Source organism: Galeopterus variegatus, unplaced genomic scaffold, assembly GCF_000696425.1.
Source record: "Galeopterus variegatus unplaced genomic scaffold, G_variegatus-3.0.2 Scaffold336, whole genome shotgun sequence".
Classification (NCBI taxonomy): Eukaryota; Metazoa; Chordata; class Mammalia; order Dermoptera; family Cynocephalidae; genus Galeopterus; species Galeopterus variegatus.
In genome coordinates, this window is record NW_007726447.1 from 398,684 (window position 1) to 417,652 (window position 18,969).

At 61.1% G+C, this 18,969-nt stretch overlaps 1 protein-coding gene across 1 annotated transcript in view; it reads right to left on the reverse strand.

The window, feature by feature from the left end:
- Window positions 1-68: 68 nt before the first annotated feature.
- PFKL (phosphofructokinase, liver) overlaps window positions 69-18,969 on the reverse strand; it is a 24,955-nt gene continuing 6,054 nt past the window's right edge. The window contains exons 3-22 of the mRNA XM_008567698.1: window positions 16,030-16,107; window positions 14,982-15,171; window positions 14,341-14,506; window positions 13,816-13,860; window positions 13,502-13,610; window positions 12,104-12,199; window positions 10,888-10,980; window positions 8,734-8,859; window positions 7,886-7,950; window positions 7,060-7,123; window positions 5,581-5,727; window positions 5,241-5,311; window positions 4,514-4,601; window positions 4,005-4,157; window positions 2,804-2,968; window positions 2,462-2,523; window positions 2,117-2,228; window positions 1,245-1,344; window positions 1,047-1,152; window positions 69-640 (exon numbers count right to left, since the gene is read on the reverse strand). Of these exons, the coding sequence (XP_008565920.1) occupies window positions 493-640; window positions 1,047-1,152; window positions 1,245-1,344; window positions 2,117-2,228; window positions 2,462-2,523; window positions 2,804-2,968; window positions 4,005-4,157; window positions 4,514-4,601; window positions 5,241-5,311; window positions 5,581-5,727; window positions 7,060-7,123; window positions 7,886-7,950; window positions 8,734-8,859; window positions 10,888-10,980; window positions 12,104-12,199; window positions 13,502-13,610; window positions 13,816-13,860; window positions 14,341-14,506; window positions 14,982-15,171; window positions 16,030-16,107 (2,184 nt within the window). The 3' untranslated portion in view covers window positions 69-492. The remainder of the gene's footprint in view (window positions 641-1,046; window positions 1,153-1,244; window positions 1,345-2,116; window positions 2,229-2,461; window positions 2,524-2,803; window positions 2,969-4,004; window positions 4,158-4,513; window positions 4,602-5,240; window positions 5,312-5,580; window positions 5,728-7,059; window positions 7,124-7,885; window positions 7,951-8,733; window positions 8,860-10,887; window positions 10,981-12,103; window positions 12,200-13,501; window positions 13,611-13,815; window positions 13,861-14,340; window positions 14,507-14,981; window positions 15,172-16,029; window positions 16,108-18,969) is intronic.

Consider the following 18,969-nt stretch of genomic DNA (forward strand, 5'->3'; position numbering starts at 1 on the left):
GGCTACCGTCTACCCGGTCAGCCATATGGTCCAGCCACCCCTCCCCACCTGAGGTTCTGCAGGCATGCTTTCCAGAGGCCAACAGATCCACAGGTGCTTTTATTTCTTGGAAGAGTGACAAGTGCTGCTCAGCCACGGTGGGCGGTGCAAGCAGGAGCAGGTCACAGTGGCCCTGCAGGAGCATGTCTTTTCTCTGCATGAGACCTGGGCACAGGCAGGTGAGGGTGAGGGGCAGTCTGATGTGCACACGCCCAGTAGGGGAGAGGCTGAGGGCCTCCCAGGGTGCAGAGGCCAAGGAGCAGCAGCCAAGGAGCTGGAAACTGGGAGCAACGAGGCCCCCTCATCCCCCTGAGGTGTTCCATCCTCCTGGAGGAGGGCCCACAGCCAGCTGGGGAGGGACCCGAGCCCCATCTGAGCCCCGGCCTTGGGGCAGGAGCTGCAGCTGGCATGGGTTGTGGGGACCAGGAGAGGTGGGCGCAGGCACATGCAGCCTCAGAAGCCCTTGTCCATGCTTAGGGTGCGGCGGGTGACGTGCTCCAGCTCCCCAGACACATAGTCAGCCATGCTGATGTGGTAGTGTGCCAGCATCTTCAGCATTAGCCGCAAGTTCAGCCACCACTGCTCCCGGGGCATGCGGTGCCTACGGGGCGGGGTGGGTGTTGGGGATCACACAGCTGCTCAGGCCACATGGCCCTCCCTTTGTACACCCTGATGTTGGCAGTGCCCAGCAGAGGTGTCTGGGACATGCCTGAGGTCCGCATCCCTCAGGGGCCCAACACAGTGCAGGTGTGAGGCCCATCAGCCCCAGCCTGCCAGTCCTGGCTCCCCTGCTGCTGGTCCCACCCTGCACACTGCCCCACACTGGGGTCAGAAGACCTGCGTGTGATCCCTGCTCTCCACAGCGTGGCAGAAACCCCAGGCATGGGGGCGGAGGCACCTTCATGGGGGTCAGGGTTCTAGTGGAACCAGGCCTGGCACACCTGCCCTGGGGAGGTCTGACCACCCTGACGGTCCACCCTTTTCCAGGTGGCTTTGGTGGAACTTACTCGAAGTCAGTGTCTTTCTTGAGCTCAGTGACAGGGCTGAGGGCCACAGCTTTCTTCTGCAGGCCGATCACGCAGGCCGAGTCTGGAGCATTGGCAAACACCCGTCCTGTGGACACACACACGTGGTAGCCCCTGAGGCCAGGCCGCACCCCAAGCCCCAACAGAGGGCATGGTTCAGGGGCCACCCTCACCACCTACCCTTGCGGTAGACGGCTCGCAGCTTCTCTGACATCCAGAGCATGGCCTTCACCCCTAGCTTGGTCCCATAGTTCCGGTCAAACGGGGTTGGAGCACCTCCCTGGAAACAGCAGTGGGGAGTTGTTCCTGGTGCTGGTGGGGGCCACCCAAGGCCAGGAAAGGGGGGTGGGAGGAAAGACACCCAGCCCTGATGCAGATAGGGCTCTGGTGCTGGCACTCAAGCCACAACTTGGCCACGTCGTGACCTGATGGTGAGCCTTCAACCCTGTCCTTCTACCCTCTACATATTTCCAGTCTGTTCCCACTGCCTGGAGGGCCCCAGCCCCTTTCTCCACCTCGGAGTCCAGCATGGAAGCCACCTCCAGAGACCGGCAGTGGGCTCCAGATGGGGTGGCCCCGGGGGCCTCTGCACCTGGCGGGTGGTGGTCCCACCATGGGCCTCAACATCCAGCCACCCTACCTGCTGCTCCCTGGGCTCAAAACACCCCAGGCACATGGCCATGAGGCCAAGGGGACTAGGCGGAGGTGGAGGTGGCCACAGGAGGATGCAGGAAACTGGGCAGCCTGGGGGAGGGGAAGGTGCTCGACCTGGGTCCAACTGCCCAGGTTTGGGTGCCAGCCCCCCTTTCCCAGGGTTGAGCCTTCAGCAAGATGGGGACCCATGTCCACACCATGGAGCAGGATGTGTGGGGACAAACAGCCAGATGACCAAGGCCTGGCGTGAATGCATGAGGTGTTGGCACATGTATGCACCGTGTCTCCTGGGACCCCTGGCCCCAGTGGAGGCAGGGACAGGGGCTGGGCTCCCAACATGCAAAAGCCCCAACATGGCCCAGGGACTCCCTTCCTGGATCCACGCCCCCACCCTGCACCTGCTGCAGGTGGCCCAGGACGTTGGTCCTACAGTCGAAAATGCCCTTCCCCTCCGATGAGTACAGGTTATACAGGAACTCCGTGGTGTAGTGTTCATGGCACTTCTCGTTTCTGGGAAGAGGAACAGCAGGGGCCTGAGTTAAACGGGAACTGGTTCAGGTCTTGCCGCAAATCCTGAGTCCCCACTGGGTCAGGCCACCGACTGGGCTTGGGGGTTGGGGTGGCAGCCCCCGGGAAAGCCTGGCCTCATGCAGCCTCCCCAGGCCCCCTCGGCCTTTTGGTGGCCACTGCCCCTTCTGAAGGTCTGGGAGTCCCAGCTGTGGCCCAGGCTGGCAGCAGCTCACCGAAGCACTAGGCCCCTCTGGATGTCTGTCATCATCTTCTCCGTCATGTGCTCCACGTTGGCCTGCAGGGAGGGAGGGACACAGGTGAGCAGGAGAAGGCAGCAAGAGGGAAGGGACCCAAGACTAACCCACAGCAGGGCCAGCACAACTGGGCAGCCCTGGGCAGAGAGGGCAAGGCAAGACAGCCACCCACCTGAGACTACAACAGGGCCCACAGCCTGCTTGGCACTGCCCGTGTGCCCAGGGCCCTCCCTGAGCCACCCGCCCTGTGTGTGTCTCAGGAGGGCATCCAGCAGGCCCACCAGGGTGATCTGCAGCAGTAAGGGGCAGGGCTGGGCTCACCTTTAAGTCATGGATGTTGAATGGGTCCTCAAAGACGTAGGCAGCATCAGCACCCACGGCAATGCCAGTCACTGTGGCCAGGTAGCCGCAGTAGCCCCCCATGGTCTCCACGATGAACACGCGGCGCTTGGTCCCCGAGGCTGACTGCTTGATGCGGTCACAGCTCTGGGGGACGAGGGGGCAGTCAGTGGCCTGTGTCCCCACCCTCCCTGGTGGGCCATGGGACGCTGCTATGCTGCAGGCATCCCCCCCCAACCATGTCTTGGATTGACTGAAGAGCAGAGGTGACCAGGACAGTCACATGCCAAGGTTCAGGAGGAGGTGGTCCCCATGTACACATGCACCCAGGGCACCTGCATCGCCTCCTACACCTGGGCAGGGCCAGGCGTGGGCCCACCTCCCACCTGGGCCACACAGACTCAGGGGCTCTCAACCAGGGGTGGCTCTGCCACCAAGAGACAGTGGACAATAGCCTGGAGACATTTTTGGTTGTCACACAAAGGTAGAGGGGGCACTGGCATCTAATGGGCAGAGGCCAGGGGTGCTGCTAACAGGCCATCCCCAGCGATGGGCAAGGCATGCACTGAGCCTCAGCATTCTTGTCTGCAAAATGTGGTTAAAGATGAGTCTGCCACTGCCGGGTCCTTGTGACGACCAGGTGGGCAGCACGTGAAAGCAACCTGCCTACAGATGCTGATGACTACGTAACGGGTACTAATAACACTGTCTGTGAGAAGTCCGGAGTTTGAAAAGGAGAGATTGAGATTAAAGAAAAAACTGAGAAGTAAAACAACATAAATGGGTTATTGAGATCTGAACCCTGAGGTTAAAATCTAGGTACAGACATCGAGCACATGGCAGAAGCGTCAGCAACACCTGCCGCAGGCCACTGTCCCACACACGGAAAGCGCCCTTGGAGATAAGACGGAAAGCACACCTTGCCAGTAGGAAAATGGGCAAATGCTGGGAAAAGATATTCCCCAAAAGAAACAAAACAGCCAGTGGAAGTATACAAAATGTGCAGCTTTGTCAGAAATCGAGAGCTGTGAATTGAAGCAGGACACCGCAGTCCCCATCTCCGCAAAGGCTTCTAGCTTAAACTACACCTGGCCCCGGTGAGGGGCTGTGGGGCAGCATGCCCACCCCTTGCCTGCGTGCTCTCCTGGGGCCCACCCGCCATATGCGCAGGCGCTACCCGCACCTCCATGGCGGCATTGACGGCGGTGTCCGAGCCTAGGCTGAAGTCAGTGCCGGGCACGTTGTTGCTGATGGTGGCCGGGATGACGCACATGACGATGCAGAGCTCCTCGTAGCGCCCACGCGCCTCCACCAGCTGCAGCACGCCCTCGTAGGCCTGCGGTGGGACGGGGCAGCCAGCTGACCTGCCGCTGGGCCTGGGGCTGGGCCACCTCGACGCCTGCTCCAGCCCTTGGGGGTCCCCCTTCTTCCCCCTCCCCCTTCTCACCAGCACCAGGTTGATTTGACCCTTGCATTGATTTGACCCCTCTGAAGCCTTCAGAAAACAGTAAAACTCCCCAAGGCCAAACCCCACACTTAAAGCACTGGTCCTCATGCCCCTGCATCAGTCCAGTGGCCTGTGCTCACACTTCTGGCCCCTGGGTTTTCAGGAGGGGTTCAGTGGCCCCAGGCCAACAGGGAAAGCTCTCAGGTCTCCTGTGCCCAGCTTTGTCCCCTGGAGGCAGCCCTCACCTCAAACCCGCCGATGACCAGCAGAGCGTGGATGTTGTAGGTGCGAATGTTTTCCACGATGGACTCCATGTGGCCCTTGGGCAGCGTCCTGCAGTCAGAGATATGTCAGCGTGAACATGTGTCACCCAAGGACATGCATCCAAATTGTATCTGATCGCAGGAAAAAGCAGGCTTTGGCTGTCCCTTAAGCAATTAATCAGTCACTGAAATGCCCCTCAGCATAGCAGTGTGGCCCACATGCAGAGACAGAAATGCGGAGGCTCCATGTGTGGGCGGCCAGGTGACAGGGCGGGCCCTCGCCTCCCTGTCTGGCCCAGGTATCCCTTCCTGCCCAAGGTTCCCTCTCTTGACACATGACAGCAGGAAGAAAACTTGCAGCCTCTCAGCTTAGAATGGGCAGCTTCCCCCATAGTGACATGGGGTGACCAGGCCCTACCCACACGTACTACACAGGGACACAGGCCCACAAGAAGCCCCCCAAGCCCTAGCAAGAACGCTGTCAAACATGCCCATGTCCTCAGCCGAGTGAGGAGCAGCACGAGCACACCCCCACCCCCAGCCCCACCTGGTGGGGGAGCAGCCATCTCCTGTGCAGGTGCCCACAGGTGAGAAAGCCCCACCAAGAAGGTCTGAGGCCCACTCTGTGGGGTCTGAGCCCAGGGCCACAGGGCTGGTTTCCCCTGGCAGCACCCTCCTAATGCCCATTGCCCTGGCAGCCACCACTCACCTCTTGGTCCCCAGCATGGAGCCACCGCGCCCCAGCCAGCCGGCCACATCGTGCCAGCTCACCTCTTGCACCTGCCATAAGGAAGGAGGTGTCAGGGGAATAGCAGAGGCTCCTACCAATGCCTCCTCAGGTAGGGGCAGGCCTGAGCCAACCGTCATGCCACAGGCTGGGTGGGTGCGGCTACATGGACCAGCCTCCGGCTTCCACCTCGGGGTAGCTGACCCCTCTCCAGAGGGCCCCGATTGTGTTGGTAAGCAACTGGGCAGGTTATAAGCCAAATGACAAACCAGCTTCAGCCTCTGCAGGCACCAGCCCAGCCCTCGGTCGCAGCCGCACCCACCTGACCCTTGGCCAGGCCTTCGAAGCCATCATGCACGACGTACACTGTGTGGCCGTGGGAGATGCCAGTCCGCACTGCCGAGCGCACGGCTGCGTTCATGCCGGCTGCCGGGGCCCCCACGTTCAGGATGGCCAGGGAGAAGCTGGTCTTCAGAGAGAAAGGCATTAATAAAAGCATGAGACGGGGCAGGAGGGGCCCTCAGACCCAGACAGGAAGTGAACCAGAGAGCAGGTTCTGGAAAAGGGGGCCAGGTCCTCATACCAGCCTGGACACTGCCCACCACGTCAAGTCGTAGGGATAACAATATCTGCCTTGCTAACTCCAGAAGATTCTGGTAAAGACCAGATGAGATGCGTGCAAGCCGGGCTCGCAGGCTGCAGTGCATGGGCTCAAGCCAGGGCCGTGTGGCCTTCAGCAGTTGCCCCATCCCCAAGGCCAGGGCAGGACCAGGGCCATGCTGTCCTGTTTACTAGTAGCCACATTAAGAAAGTACAAAGAACGGTGACATGTACTTTGGTATCGTGGTTAATTTAACCCAATGTATGCAAGATACTATTATTCGAGCGTGGAATCACTGTGGAAGAAGTTACTAGTGGCATGTCCCACCCTCGCTTCCACCCCAGGCGTTGGAACCCGGTGTGCGTTTGGCACGCACAGCACGCCTTGCTGACAGCAGTGCACTCCGATGCCACGTGGCTGGGGGCTCTCCCAGGCAGTGCAGCCCCATGGGTCCTGGTATACCACAAGCCAGCCCAGCTGCCCAAGGCTGTCACAGCCCAGCTGGTTTCTGGGAGGGGACACAGAGACCATATTGTCCCACCACGGAGGGTGCTGCCCACCCCTGGCTTCTCTCCCAGGCAGTGCAGCCCCATGGGTCCTGGTATACCACAAGCCAGCCCAGCTGCCCAAGGCTGTCACAGCCCAGCTGGCTTCTGGGAGGGGACACAGAGACCATATTGTCCCACCACGGAGGGTGCTGCCCACCCCTGGCTGTCTCTGGGGATGAGAAGGAGGTTGAAGAAACAGGGACACTCACTAGCTGACCACTGAGGATGACGAGCCTCCCAGGCCAGCCTCATTGTCCCGACCAGCCCCACAGCCTCTGTCAGCCACCCCCATGGCCACGGCTTCAGAGGCCCTGGAGCCAGGACCCCACCGTCCCTGACTGACTTGATAGGACCCTGTCCTCATCCCCAGGATTTCAGAAACAAGCCCTTTCATCGTCCTTAGTTTGGAAAGATCCCATTTCCTGAGGTTTGCAGTGATTTGGGGACACTTCGTAAACACTGGCTCCCTCCTCTCCCGAGTTAAATCTCTGGGCCTGGCTTCATTCCTCAACTGTTTGATAAGCACCAGCCAGCTCTGCCCAGCCCGACTGTCTCGGTGCACAGCCCAGAGCCAGACAGCAGGGAAGGGCCCACAGCTCCGGGCAGATGGTGGACGGCAGACCTGGCAGCAGGGGCCGCTCCCACCCCTCACCTTCTCCTTGGAGAGTTTCTGGTGGGCAAGGAGCTTGTAGATGTTCCAGTTGTTCTCGAAGCTCCTGGGAAGAAAGCCCATCATGCAGCGTGCAGCCAGCCCTGCAGCCCAAGGAACAGGCCCCACCACACAGCACCGCTCCCCACGGCCACCACGCATGCAGCTGGGCACCTTGGATAGAAGGTGCAGGACCCCCACAGAACACGAGACTGTGGCCCCCGCACAGCAAAGCGCGTGGCGGCAACCAGCCTGTGGGGCGGCAACCAGCCTGCAGGGCATCAGCAGTGTGCAGCTGGGCACCTTGGATAGAAGGTGCAGGACCCCCACAGAACACGAGACTGTGGCCCCCGCACGGCAAAGCGCGTGGCGGCAACCAGCCTGTGGGGCGGCAACCAGCCTGCAGGGCATCAGCAGTGTCGGCAGCAGGTGGGGGCGCAGCAATGGGAAACGAAGTCCCCAAACCCAGGAGGGGAGGACTCATGCCACCCAAGGACCAAATCCCAAACATCTGCACACACCTTTCCGGTGTCCCCACTGGGCCACCATGTCATCCAGACTCACCTCCGCCCCCATCATGCCCGGTCCCAGCGCCCTGGGCACCACCCCACCAGCAGCTCGTGTCCACCCCGCACCTTCCTCCTCATCCCCCAGTGACCGCACCTCCTCCCCAGCTCCTTAGACTGCACTTGGCTGCAGACTGCTCTGAAGAGAGGCTTGGGCTGCAAGTCTGCATGTCCCGCATGGGAGCCGCGGCCCTGAGGCCCCTGACAGTGGCTGAGCAGACCAGAAGCCGCCCAGCGACGGGGCTCAGCCTGCGAGGCCTCACCTGCCACGGAGCTGAATGGCTTCCTCAAACCTCTTCTCATCCATGGCCTTCTGTACTTCCTTGGTCTTGAAGAAAAAAAGCCAGAGAGGCTGGGAGAGGGCCAGGCCCAAGCCTGCAGCCACACCCCCACCCAGTGGGCCCAGGAGTGGGACCTGGCCAACGTTTCCTGTCTGGGGCGCAGCAGTTACTGCCAAGGCCAGCTCTCAGGGCTGAGGCCGGGCAGGCCCTACCTGGCCCACCCTTTGGTCCCCCTCAGCAGGGGCACCCCTGGGCCTCACAAGGCCTCAGACCCCTGGGAGCCCAGCCAGGACCTTGGGAATGGAGGGCAAGGCCCATATGGCCCCCAGGCTCACAACCAGTGCCCAGCCAAGCCCAAAGCAAGGCCCCGTGGACGTCACAGCGAGAGGTTCTTCCAGAAGCGTCAGGGAGACCACTCCATCCCCCAACCCAGAAGCCCAATGCTCTGCCCCAGTTACAGGGCTTGCCAGGGCCAGCATCCCCCACCACCTGCCCGAGCCTGGCCCAAGGCTGGGCTCTGTCCACCTCCTCATCCCTCCCATCCTAACCCCAAACACCCTGCCCTGCCCTGCCTGGTTTTCAAGGCCAGTTAAAGGCCACTGCCTCCAGGAGACTAGTGACCTCAGCTCCCCAGCTCCCTGCAGCTCCAATACCCATCTCGGGTCCTGGGGCTCAACACATGTCCCACCTGGGGATGTGCCCACCCCTCCCTCCTCTGCCTGGAGGACTGCAGCCCTGGGATCCCCCAGGCCAGCCATGGTAGGAGCCGCTGCTCCCTAACACATGCGGGTGGGTGGCAGGGAGACAGGTGGGGAGGGCTGTGTACTCACCACCTGCACGCATTCCATGAGGGGCAGCCGTACTGACTGGTTCCCCGAGAGGCTGACCACGCAGGCTGGCGTGTCGGGTGTGGCCTCCAGCAGCGCCATCACGGCCTCCATGCCCATCTTGCTGCTCTGTGTGGGATGGCAGGCGCAGCTCAGCAGTACAGCTCACCCCCACCCACACACACGTTCACCCCTCTGCCCTCTGAACCACGTGTCCAGTGTCCTTCTGCAAAGGCACAAACCTCAGCGTTCAGAGCCCCCCACACACTGGCTGGAGCTTCTACAACTGGCACTGCAAGAGACGGTGACTTAGTACAACCAGTAATCAGGACAGCCCATCCAGCACATCTCCCAAGGCCCCCAGCCCTGCTGGGAAGGCCTGGCCAATTGCACTGCACGGCACTGCACATGGGCTGCAGGGGTGCAACTTGCCCACTGTCACTTGGGCTGAGAGCGGCAGGTGAGGGCTAGAGCCAGGTCTCCAAGGTTCTTTATGCTTGGAGTTCCTTCGTGTCGCAGCTTTCCTGGTCCAAGTGTCGATGAAGGGCATGGGCTGGCGGGCTGCGCCAGTTACAGCATCTAAGAACTGTCCTCACTGAGGACAAATCACAAGCGCAAGTCCTGGTGCAGCCAAGGGGACAGACGGGCATGCCAGGAAGTAAGACTACTGTCGCTGAGTCCTGTTCCATGCCCCAAGGTGGTGGGTGCCCTGCCTTCTGGACGTACCAGTGCATCTGCTGGGCCACAGATGCCAGGGACAATTCTCCACAGTCTCCATGGGTTTCTACAAGTCTCACTAGTGATGCCCCTGCTGCTCCTGTTCTGGACCATCTTTCCCAGGATATGTGTTCAGGGAACGATCCTGGAAGAGTGAGTATAGCCTCCACAGCGGTGCTAAGCAGCCAGGCTGATGGCTCATAGGTTCCCACGTATGGGCTGGTGTCACCTGGCCCTCTTCATACCACCTGTGGGAATTGGATGCAGGGAACCAGCACAAAGATGCTGACACTCTGGTGATGGCTGCAGCTGTGGGTAATAAGCCATGCTTCATCTCTGATCCAGGCATCTTGTGTCTTCTGCCAGCATCCATGAAACTGGCCAAGTCCGCCTGTTAGCCTGCAAGTGAGGGATCTTAGCCCATCTGGCCCTTGGCAGTGGTGTCTCTGCCATCCAGGCTGGGTGGTGGCCAGCGTGGCCCCGATGTCCCAGGCCCCTCAAAAGGCTTGTCAGAGTGCACCTGAGGCCTTGCATAGGGTTCAGCAGGTGGCGGGCCAGATCAGTGAGGCCCCTCTCTGAGTGTCAGAGTCCCCCACTGTAGAGTGCACCCCAGTCCAGCTCTGTGGCAAGTGCCAGGAGAGACCACACAACAAGGGTCTCCTCGGAAGGCTCAGGACAGCACAGCAGCTGCACCACACTGCAGGGACAGCCACGGCATCATCTGTTCTCAAGCAGGACAGTTCCTGGCTCCCTGGGGTAACCAGCCCCCACATGCAGTCACTTGGCCACCCATGGGCCTCAGCAGCTGCACCACACTGCAGGGACAGCCACGGCATCATCTGTTCTCAAGCAGGGCAGTTCCTGGCTCCCTGGGGTAACCAGCCCCCACATGCAGTCACTTGGCCACCCATGGGCCTTCTTGGACCCAGACCTGGCTCCATTTGGCTCCAAAAGAATTCCCTTTTGCAGAGGGCAACATAAGACTCAGCCACAACAAGGACCAAGGATGGAAACTCAGAACCCAGAACAACCAGACAGCTCTCGGCCGACTATGGGAGGCCTGAGCCACAGAATGAGCCCCGCAGGCCTTGCCCTCTGGTCACCCAGGGACCTCCCCAGCCACAGGGAGGGTCTGTAGCCTTGACTGCCAATACACGGGGTGGGGAGGGGGCTGCAAGGAGGCCCAGTACAGGGGCAGGTCTCCAGTAGTCCCCAGGTCCTCTGCACCCACAGAGAAATGGAGGGGCCAGGACCTGGTCTCATCCACGAGGACTGAAAACAACAAGGAAATGCTCACCCCCATGCACACACACACACACCAACACACACATGCTCGCCACTCACATGCACATCCACACGCCCACACACACACAAATGCCAATACACACGCACACACCAACATACACACACGCACGCCCAGATCAGTGACACCCCACCTACCAGGACACGGTCAAAGGCCGAGGGGGTCCCTCCTCTCTGCACATGGCCCAGCACAGTCACACGGGTGTCGAAGCCCAGCCTCTGGACCACCAGCTGCTCAGTGGGAGAGAGAGTCAGGAAAGGGTCCTCGGGCTCCAGCCACATCCGCTGCCCTGCCTCAGGGGTTCCAGGCTAGGGTCCCCAGCGCAGCTCAAGCTGCTGCCCACAGCATCACAGTGCATATGGGGGGTTTCCTTGTACATGTGTGTGCATGTGTAGGGGATGTTCCATATGTCTGTATGAGTGCATGTGTGTAGGGGGTGTTTCTGTATACGTGAGTGCATGTGTGTAGGGGGTGTTTCTGTGTGTGTGTAGGGGGTTGTCCTCGGGGCCTGTAGCCCTGAGTGCTGCTAGACATGGTCTCTGGCCGTCTGTATGAGTGCATGTGTGTAGGGGGTGTTTCTGTATACGTGAGTGCATGTGTGTAGGGGGTGTTTCTGTGTGTAAGTGTGTAGGGGGTTGTCCTCGGGGCCTGTAGCCCTGAGTGCTGCTAGACATGGTCTCTGGCCCCCTCTGGTCAGTCTCCACCTGGCCCCTGTGGTTCTGGGGCCACAGTGGACAGAGGAATTGACAGATCGGTCAGCCCTGGCAGAGGGTGGGACGTGGTCAAGGATGGGTGGTCAAAGGCAGGGGGTTTGGAGGCCCTGACGCTGTGCTCCCTGCTGGAGGATGGGGGAGCCCAGGGCTTGGGGGCAGATGGCAGCAGGGTGGGCAGAGGTCACAGGGAGGAAGGACTTCCTCACAGTCCAAGCTGTTCAGCTGCAAATCCAGCACAGGACGGTGGGTGCACTGTCACTGAGGGGCTGGGCCCTGTCACTGGGAGGGTGTTGGGGGCCTGGGTGGGTTTTAGGATAGGGTGGGCCTGGTCCTGCAGAAAACACATTCTGAATGAACACTGTATTCAGAGGGTAAGGCTCCTGACACAGAGCAGGCAGTGCCCAGGTTCAGCCTGAGTCGGGGCTTCTGGGAGACCCTAGCAGCTCCATCCACACTGAGCTATCATCTGAGATGAGAAAGCCCCCTCCAGTGCCCACTCCAGCCAGGACAAGGCCAACCCAAGACCAGCCACCACTGCAAGGGCCAGGCTTGGGGCCCTGAGCAGGAGCCCTCAGGGACTGAGACACAGGAGTGCCACCTGTGACCTGGCCCCACCCCACCCGCAGGTCAAGACACATACGTCCTTCACGTAGCTGGATGAGATGGGCTTCCCATGGCGGTCAATGGCGCCCTCGGCAATGATGATGATGTTCAGACGGGACCCTCGGCTCCGAGTCTGAGTCAAAGACACATCCAGGGCTCAGCCGCCAGGATACTGCCACCAGGTGCTGGGAGCTGTCCCTGGGGGGCAGGACCTGGGCCAGGGCCATCACACCCAAACCCACATAAGCAAGAATGAGATTGCCCGTCCCCGTCCCGCTCTGTAGGAGGAACCCGGGCCTGGAGGAGCACGGGGAGGAGCTGAGCCTACCCTCCTGGGGGCAGGGGACAAGAGGGACTGGGGAGGGCTCTTGGCCCGCAGGCCTCGGACATGAGGCCTGTGCCTTGCCCCTTAGCCTCATTGGGAAGGTTCCAGAAGCCAAGTCATGACCTGTGGTCCCTCCTGCTGCTATGGGCAGGCTGCACCACCACAGGGAGGGAGAGCAAGTGTCCGGCAGCAGATGGGAGTGAAGCCACCTTCACATGGGGACAGGGACACTCTGCCAGCCCCAGGTTGGCCACAGAATCTAAGAACACAGGCCTCCTGGGACCCCAGAAACCAGAGGATCAGAACCAGAGCCGCTAGGACCTGTGGGGCTCACCCTGCAACCTTGGGCCTGGGCACAGGATGGCAGGAGTGGACTCGGTGGCCTGGATGAGGGGCCAACCTGTCCTAGGTGGGTGGTCTCAGGGGTCCGCAGGGCAGAGTGTCAGCTCATTCTATGCCACAGCCCCCAACTCCATCCCAAGGGACCCAGAGAGCTGCATTCTAGGAACCCCTATACCTGGAAGCCCCTGCTCATCTCCTGAGACAGGGCCGCGGCCTGTCCTCCCTCCAGGACCCACTGTCTGCTCTGTAGCCACAGGCACTTTTGACCACTTATCTCCCCAATTTAACCCACCACCAAGGCCCCAAACCCTTGAAGCACAAACCCTTCCCCTGGTGGGTGAGGGCCCAGCCCCCTCCCCACCGTGAGCCCTGCCCTCTGGGTTTGGAAGGGGCTGCCCTCCTGCTGGGGTCACTGCTCCATGTCCCGGCCACTCCCGCCAGCCTGGCTCAGCAGTCAGCTCCCAGGAGGCAGCTTCTCCTGTTCCCCGCATTGACCACAGGGAGCTGAGCCCAGGAGGTAGCCTGAGTGGGCCTGTCCACCTCTGCTAACCAGGGGCAGGACTGAGGGTGCGTCCGTGCGGTCAGCACCACAGCCCCCCACTTCTCACTGGGTACCGCCCCAGGGGACAACCCCAGCTGCTGTCAAGCCCGTGAGCCATGAGGAGTCAGCCACAGCCTCAGAATCCCTGAGATGCTCTCTGGGGTCCCCGAGGGTAGCCACCTCTCAGTGCCACCACGCAGCTGCAGCAGGGACCCTCGCCCACTCACCTCGCCCAGCCTCTCACACATGAAGTTCTCCCAGCCGTCCTCAGGGGGCGCCTCAGGGATGAACAGCCAGTCGGCCCCCGAGGCCAGTGCGGACACCAGCGCCAGGTACCTAGAGGAGCAACGGGGCCTGGCTGCTCGGGACACCCCCTCCAGGCTGCACCTTCTCCCTCCCCTGCCTCCAGCCCCGGGCTCTCACACCTGCAAGGAGCACCTGCTACATGCCAGGTACCCCGCGAGAGGTGCCGCGCCCATCACCGCTGTCCCCAGCCGCTTCCCCCACCCACCCCCAGCTGACTAGGACAGCCCCTCCTCACCCGCAGTGCCGCCCCATCACCTCCAGCACAAATGTCCTCTGGTGGCTGTAGAGACGGAACAGGCACAAGCATCAGTGCTGGGCCTCGCCAGCCACAGGGCCCTGCCAACCCAGTGGCCCCAGCTCTGTGGGGGGTGCCTGAGTGACAGAGAGGACGGGGTGCAGGCAAAGGACAGCTGCCCTTCTCCTCTAGCCCAGAGGCGTGTCACTGGCTAAAGGACACCCCGAGCTCCCAACTTCTGCTCTAAGGTTGAGGGCCAGTTGCTGAGCCCAGGCCTGGCCACCATCCCAGGTGGGCAGCACCTGACAGAGCCAGGCTGCACTGCAAAGACCCCTCACAACCTGGCAGGAGGGACTGACCCCTGTGACCCATCACTGACCTCCATACATCCCCCCCAGAAGGGGGCTTAGGGCAGCTGTCCCAAAGGCTGAGGAGGAAGTCATTCCCCTGCTGAGTGGCCGTCCCCATGAGGCCAGCCTCGCCACCACGGGGAGGACAGGGACCCTGAATGAGGGCCTGGCTTACCTCTGGGCGGTGGTGGTGATAGCGTCGATGACCTCCATGATGCGGTGCAGGGCCGAGTCCGTGCCGATGGTCATGTCCGTGCCGCAGAAGTCATTGTCAATGGAGCCCACCAGCCCGGCAATGTTCAGGTGTGAGTACGTCTGAGCCGTGGTCTCTGAGATCCTGCCTGGGCCAGGAGAAGCAGGGGGCCTAGCTGAGGCCCCTGGGCCCCGACCACCTCCCTCGGCCACCGCGCAGGGCAAGAGACCATGTTCCCCCTCCCTCTCCCCTCCCATCCACCCAGTGTGCAACCCGGGCAGGGCCCCCAGCGCCTCAGGCTCACCCTCCTCCCCCCAGGTCCACACAGCAGGTGGCAGAACCGCTGGTGCCAGTGTAGACTCTTCGCCCCAACAGAGAGGCCTTGAGGGACCCACAGAGAGTGGCCACAGCCTCATCTCTGTCTCCCACACGAGTGACCCAGCACTGACGAAGCTCCAAGATGTCACTTTGTGAGCAATGACCTTGGGACGTCGTGTCTTATGTTGCCCAAATTTTAACCATGTTAATGTGTTAACTAAGTCTTTAACCCACACCTGACTCACTTGGAATCCACCACTTCCATTGCCACCCAGTTGCGCGTGCCACCCACGCTGCTGACCCACCTTCCCTCACCAGCTCCTCCAGCAGGCTGCCCCACTCGCTGCGGAAGATGTTGGCGCCTGTGAGGCTGCCATCCCCACCAATGACACACAGGTTGGTGATGCCACGCTGGACCAGGTTGTAGGCCGCAGCCAGGCGTCCCTCCCGCGTGGTGAAGGCCTTGCAGCGGGCGCTGCCGATGACAGTACCACCCTGCATGGAAGAGACCAGAATCTCCAGATGGAATGACAGCCCAGCAGAAGGTGACCTGGGGGACACCAAAGGGACCCCAGTCCTGGGCAGCATCAGAACTGGTGAACCCCATAGAATTAAAGGGAGAAATCCAAGGTGTCTCCAGAAACCCAGGCCTATCCCCGCCTCCCTGGGCCTTTCTCCCTTGGATATAAGACAAGGAAGATGGATGTCATCTGCACACTGGGCTGGGGAAGTTCCAGCAAGGGAATGGAGCGAGAAGGATCCGAAGACTGTAAAGCACCAGGCACCTGCACACATGCGCATGCATTGGCAGATGTGCACACACACATTCACACGCAAGCACATACACACATCCCATGCACGCTTGTGCACACACCCCACACGGGCACCAAGGCAGGGAGCTGGCCAGGGCCCTGAGGGGAAGGAGCCTTCTGCAGCTCCACCTGGAGCTCACACAGCCCCTGCTTGTCAGCTTCTACCCATCCAGGCTAGTGTGCTCTGGGGTGAGGGCAGCCCCATCCCCTCCCCGCTGCTCCTGAGACCTGCCAGCCTGGGTCTGTGCCATCTTGGGACCCCTAGAGCAGAGCAGCAGCCTCCCTATCTCCACCCCACAGCCTCCTGGTCCAGATCACCACAACTTGGGCCTAGACCCGCCAGGACTCCCAGTGGCGCCCTTAACCCCCGTGACCCCATGACCCCACAATCACACAACCTCTCAGCAGCCTGGAGCTGAGCCCTTGAAGGACAGGGTGTATATCTGTGTGCGTGTGTGTCTGTGTCTGCATGTGTCTGCATGTGCACATGCGTGCTCACACACTCCCAGGGCAGGAAGGGGTACATGGCCGCAGGCCTCACCAGTTGGATGATGTTGGAGACGCTGAGCCAGTTGGCCTGCTTGATGTTCTCACCTCCTTCCACAAGGCCCTCGTAGCCCTGAAAGCAGAGGGCAGGTATGAGGAGGGAGATCCCACAGTGGCCGACTGCCCCACCATCGGAGCAGGGACTTCAGACAAGGCCAAACCCCAGCAGGTCCTGGGATGATGAGGCACAGCAGCCCATCTGGGGAGCATTCCCAAGCTGAGCCCGTGTCACTGCACCTGGATCGGGCACAAGACGGCATGCAGGACCCCCCAGGGGAACACGCTATGGTGCCTCCTGATGGCGCAGACGAGGTCCACTGCTTTGAACCTGGTGGGAACGACATCACAGAGGGCCTCTATGTTGGCTGCTTGCCCCAAGTCCCCGAGCCTCCTCCATGTGCCGCTGCACTTGAATCCTTCCTGCCCATGGTGTGTGACAGCCCGTGTTATGAACGCCCCCAGCTGACCATCTGCCCCACTGCTGACAGACACTTGGGAGGGTCCCAGTTTGGGGAGATTAGAAATCAGGCTGCTAAGAACACACAGGCCTCCCTGCAGGGACGTGCGCACATGGTGGGCAGGCAGGTCCACACCCGATAGTGGACTCTGGAGTCCAGTGGGTAGAAGCAGCCTCACCCCTGCCCCACAGTGCCCCCAGGGGCATGTGCCAGGCTCCTCACGCATAAGTGACATGAGGGGGTCCTGAGCTCCGCATGCCCACAGCCCTGGGCAGCCTGATCTTTCCTCCTGGTGGCAGTGGGCAGCCCCTCACAGGGGTTCCCATGAGAATCTCCCTGATGACACCTGCCTCTGGCCACTTGGACAGCCTCTGTGCCAAGTGCCCTTTCCTGTACCGCATGGCCTATTCTGCTCTTAGTCATTTGTGAGAGAAACCCCCCGGCCTGCTCCCAGTCCCGCAGTGAGGCTGTGGGAGAGCCATCCCTCCGGCCTGGGCAGACTCCAGCTCAGCTCTGAGCTCTGCTCCTCCCTGGCCTCCACCCCAGCCAGGTGGTGAGGCCCAGGGGTAGGAAGGGTGAGCGCTCCCACCCTGGGGGCTAGGGTCACACATGCTGCAGGGCACAGCGAGGGTCTCCGCTCAGGAAGTGGCACGTTTGCAGCCCAGCACTGACACAAAGCCTCCCATGCCAGCCCCACAGCCCATCCCAGGTGGTATGAGTGGGGCAGGTGCCCCTGCAGGAGCCCAAAGCAGGAGAAAGTCCTCAGGGGCCACAGGAGGACTGAGGTACCCCAGTCTGAGGTACCACAGAGCTACCTTCTCCAGCTCAGGCCAGTCCAGTCCCACCCCACTCTGGTCATACCAACCCCCCAGCTATGCAGAAAAAAATGATTTGAAAACCCACAGCACTGACTGAACAAGCGGCTATGAAACATGCAGACCTGTCTGCAAAAACCCAGGGTCAGGCACAGAGCCCAGTGCTCAGGCGCCACCCTGGCCCCTGCCCCACTGTGCAGAGCAGCAGTCCCCAGAGACCCCATGAAGCGCGTCTGCTGGGATCAAAGTCTCACAAACACAGCTCCTTCTTACCCTTGGAACCTTCTAGAATGTCTTTGCACACCTCCACCCGCTTTGTGTCTCCTCTTCTCCCAGGCCCAGGTGATCTCTCCTGTCTGCTGCCCCTCTCCCTTTTCTCCCCTCCCCTTCCCACTCTCCCACCCCTCCCCTCCCTCCTTTCCATTCTCTCCCCTCCCCCACTCTCCCCTCTCTCTGGCCCCAAGTTCAGACCAGGCCCCATGTGTTCAGGGGCCGGAGCACTCCAACACTTCACAGCTCTCAGCAGCTCCCTGTGTCTAACTCTGAGCCCACAGGTCCAGTTCGGGCTCCTGGGTGAGTAAAGTGGCCCATGTCTGGGACTGTGAAGCATTTCTGCCCGCATTAGCTTTTGTGCCCTGACAGCTCCAGGAAGAAAGAATCGGTATCCCCACTTAGAAGAAACACAGGATCGAGGAGAGGGCACACCTTGTCGGCCCATGTCTGGGACTGTGAAGCATTTCTGCCCGCATTAGCTTTTGTGCCCTGACAGCTCCACGAAGAAAGAATCGGTATCCCCACTTAGAAGAAACACAGGATCGAGGAGAGGGCACACCTTGTCACAGGTGTACAGCCTCAGAGAGGAGACTATGACCCTGCCTGGAGGTCCCTTGTCCTCAGGGAACGGCCATGTCTGCTGGGCTCCTTAGGACTCTGGGAACTGCTTCCTAAATCTAGCTTTGGGATTTGCAGGGTTGCAGCCTCACCTAAGCCTAGTCGTAGGGTGGGAGGAGCCTGCTGCCCACTCACTCACTTGCTCACTCACTCAGACATCCCTGCAGAGCCCAGGGATGGGTGTGTACCCGTTAACCTGGGGCAGAGGACAGGGACAGCCAAGGCGCTGAGCAGGGGGAGAGAGCAGAGCCTTAGGGTTTGCCACATTTTATCTAAAAAGTGAAAACAAAGTAACAAAATGCCACCAGAAAACCACAAGCAACACAAGGGAGTTCCGCAGACCTGTAACCCGCTGGGCTGGACCAGGGATGGAGTGAGGCAGCCCACCGTAGTCAGTGCGCTCTGCGGCCCGGAGGCCGCCTACTGCTGTGGCTTGGGGAATTCAAACACAGTTTGGGTGGTAAGAGTGCAGGAGGCCTGGGGTCAAAGGAGGACAGTGGCCCAGCTCAGACGCCTCAGAGGGGGGTGACCGCAGCAGCTCTATAGGACAGTACAGGCCGGACTCCAGGCAGGGATGTGGTGGGAGGGGCCCGGCCTTCTCTACTGACCACATCCTGGCCAGCCTCCCTGTGCCCTTCCTTCCCCGGACTGAACAATGACCACTGATGGCTGTGGTAGGACAAGGCCAGTTCTCCCTCTTCCTCCCCATCCCTCACTCCTCTATGCACCCCCCCCCCCCCCCCCCCCCCCCCCCCCCCCCCCCCCCCCCCC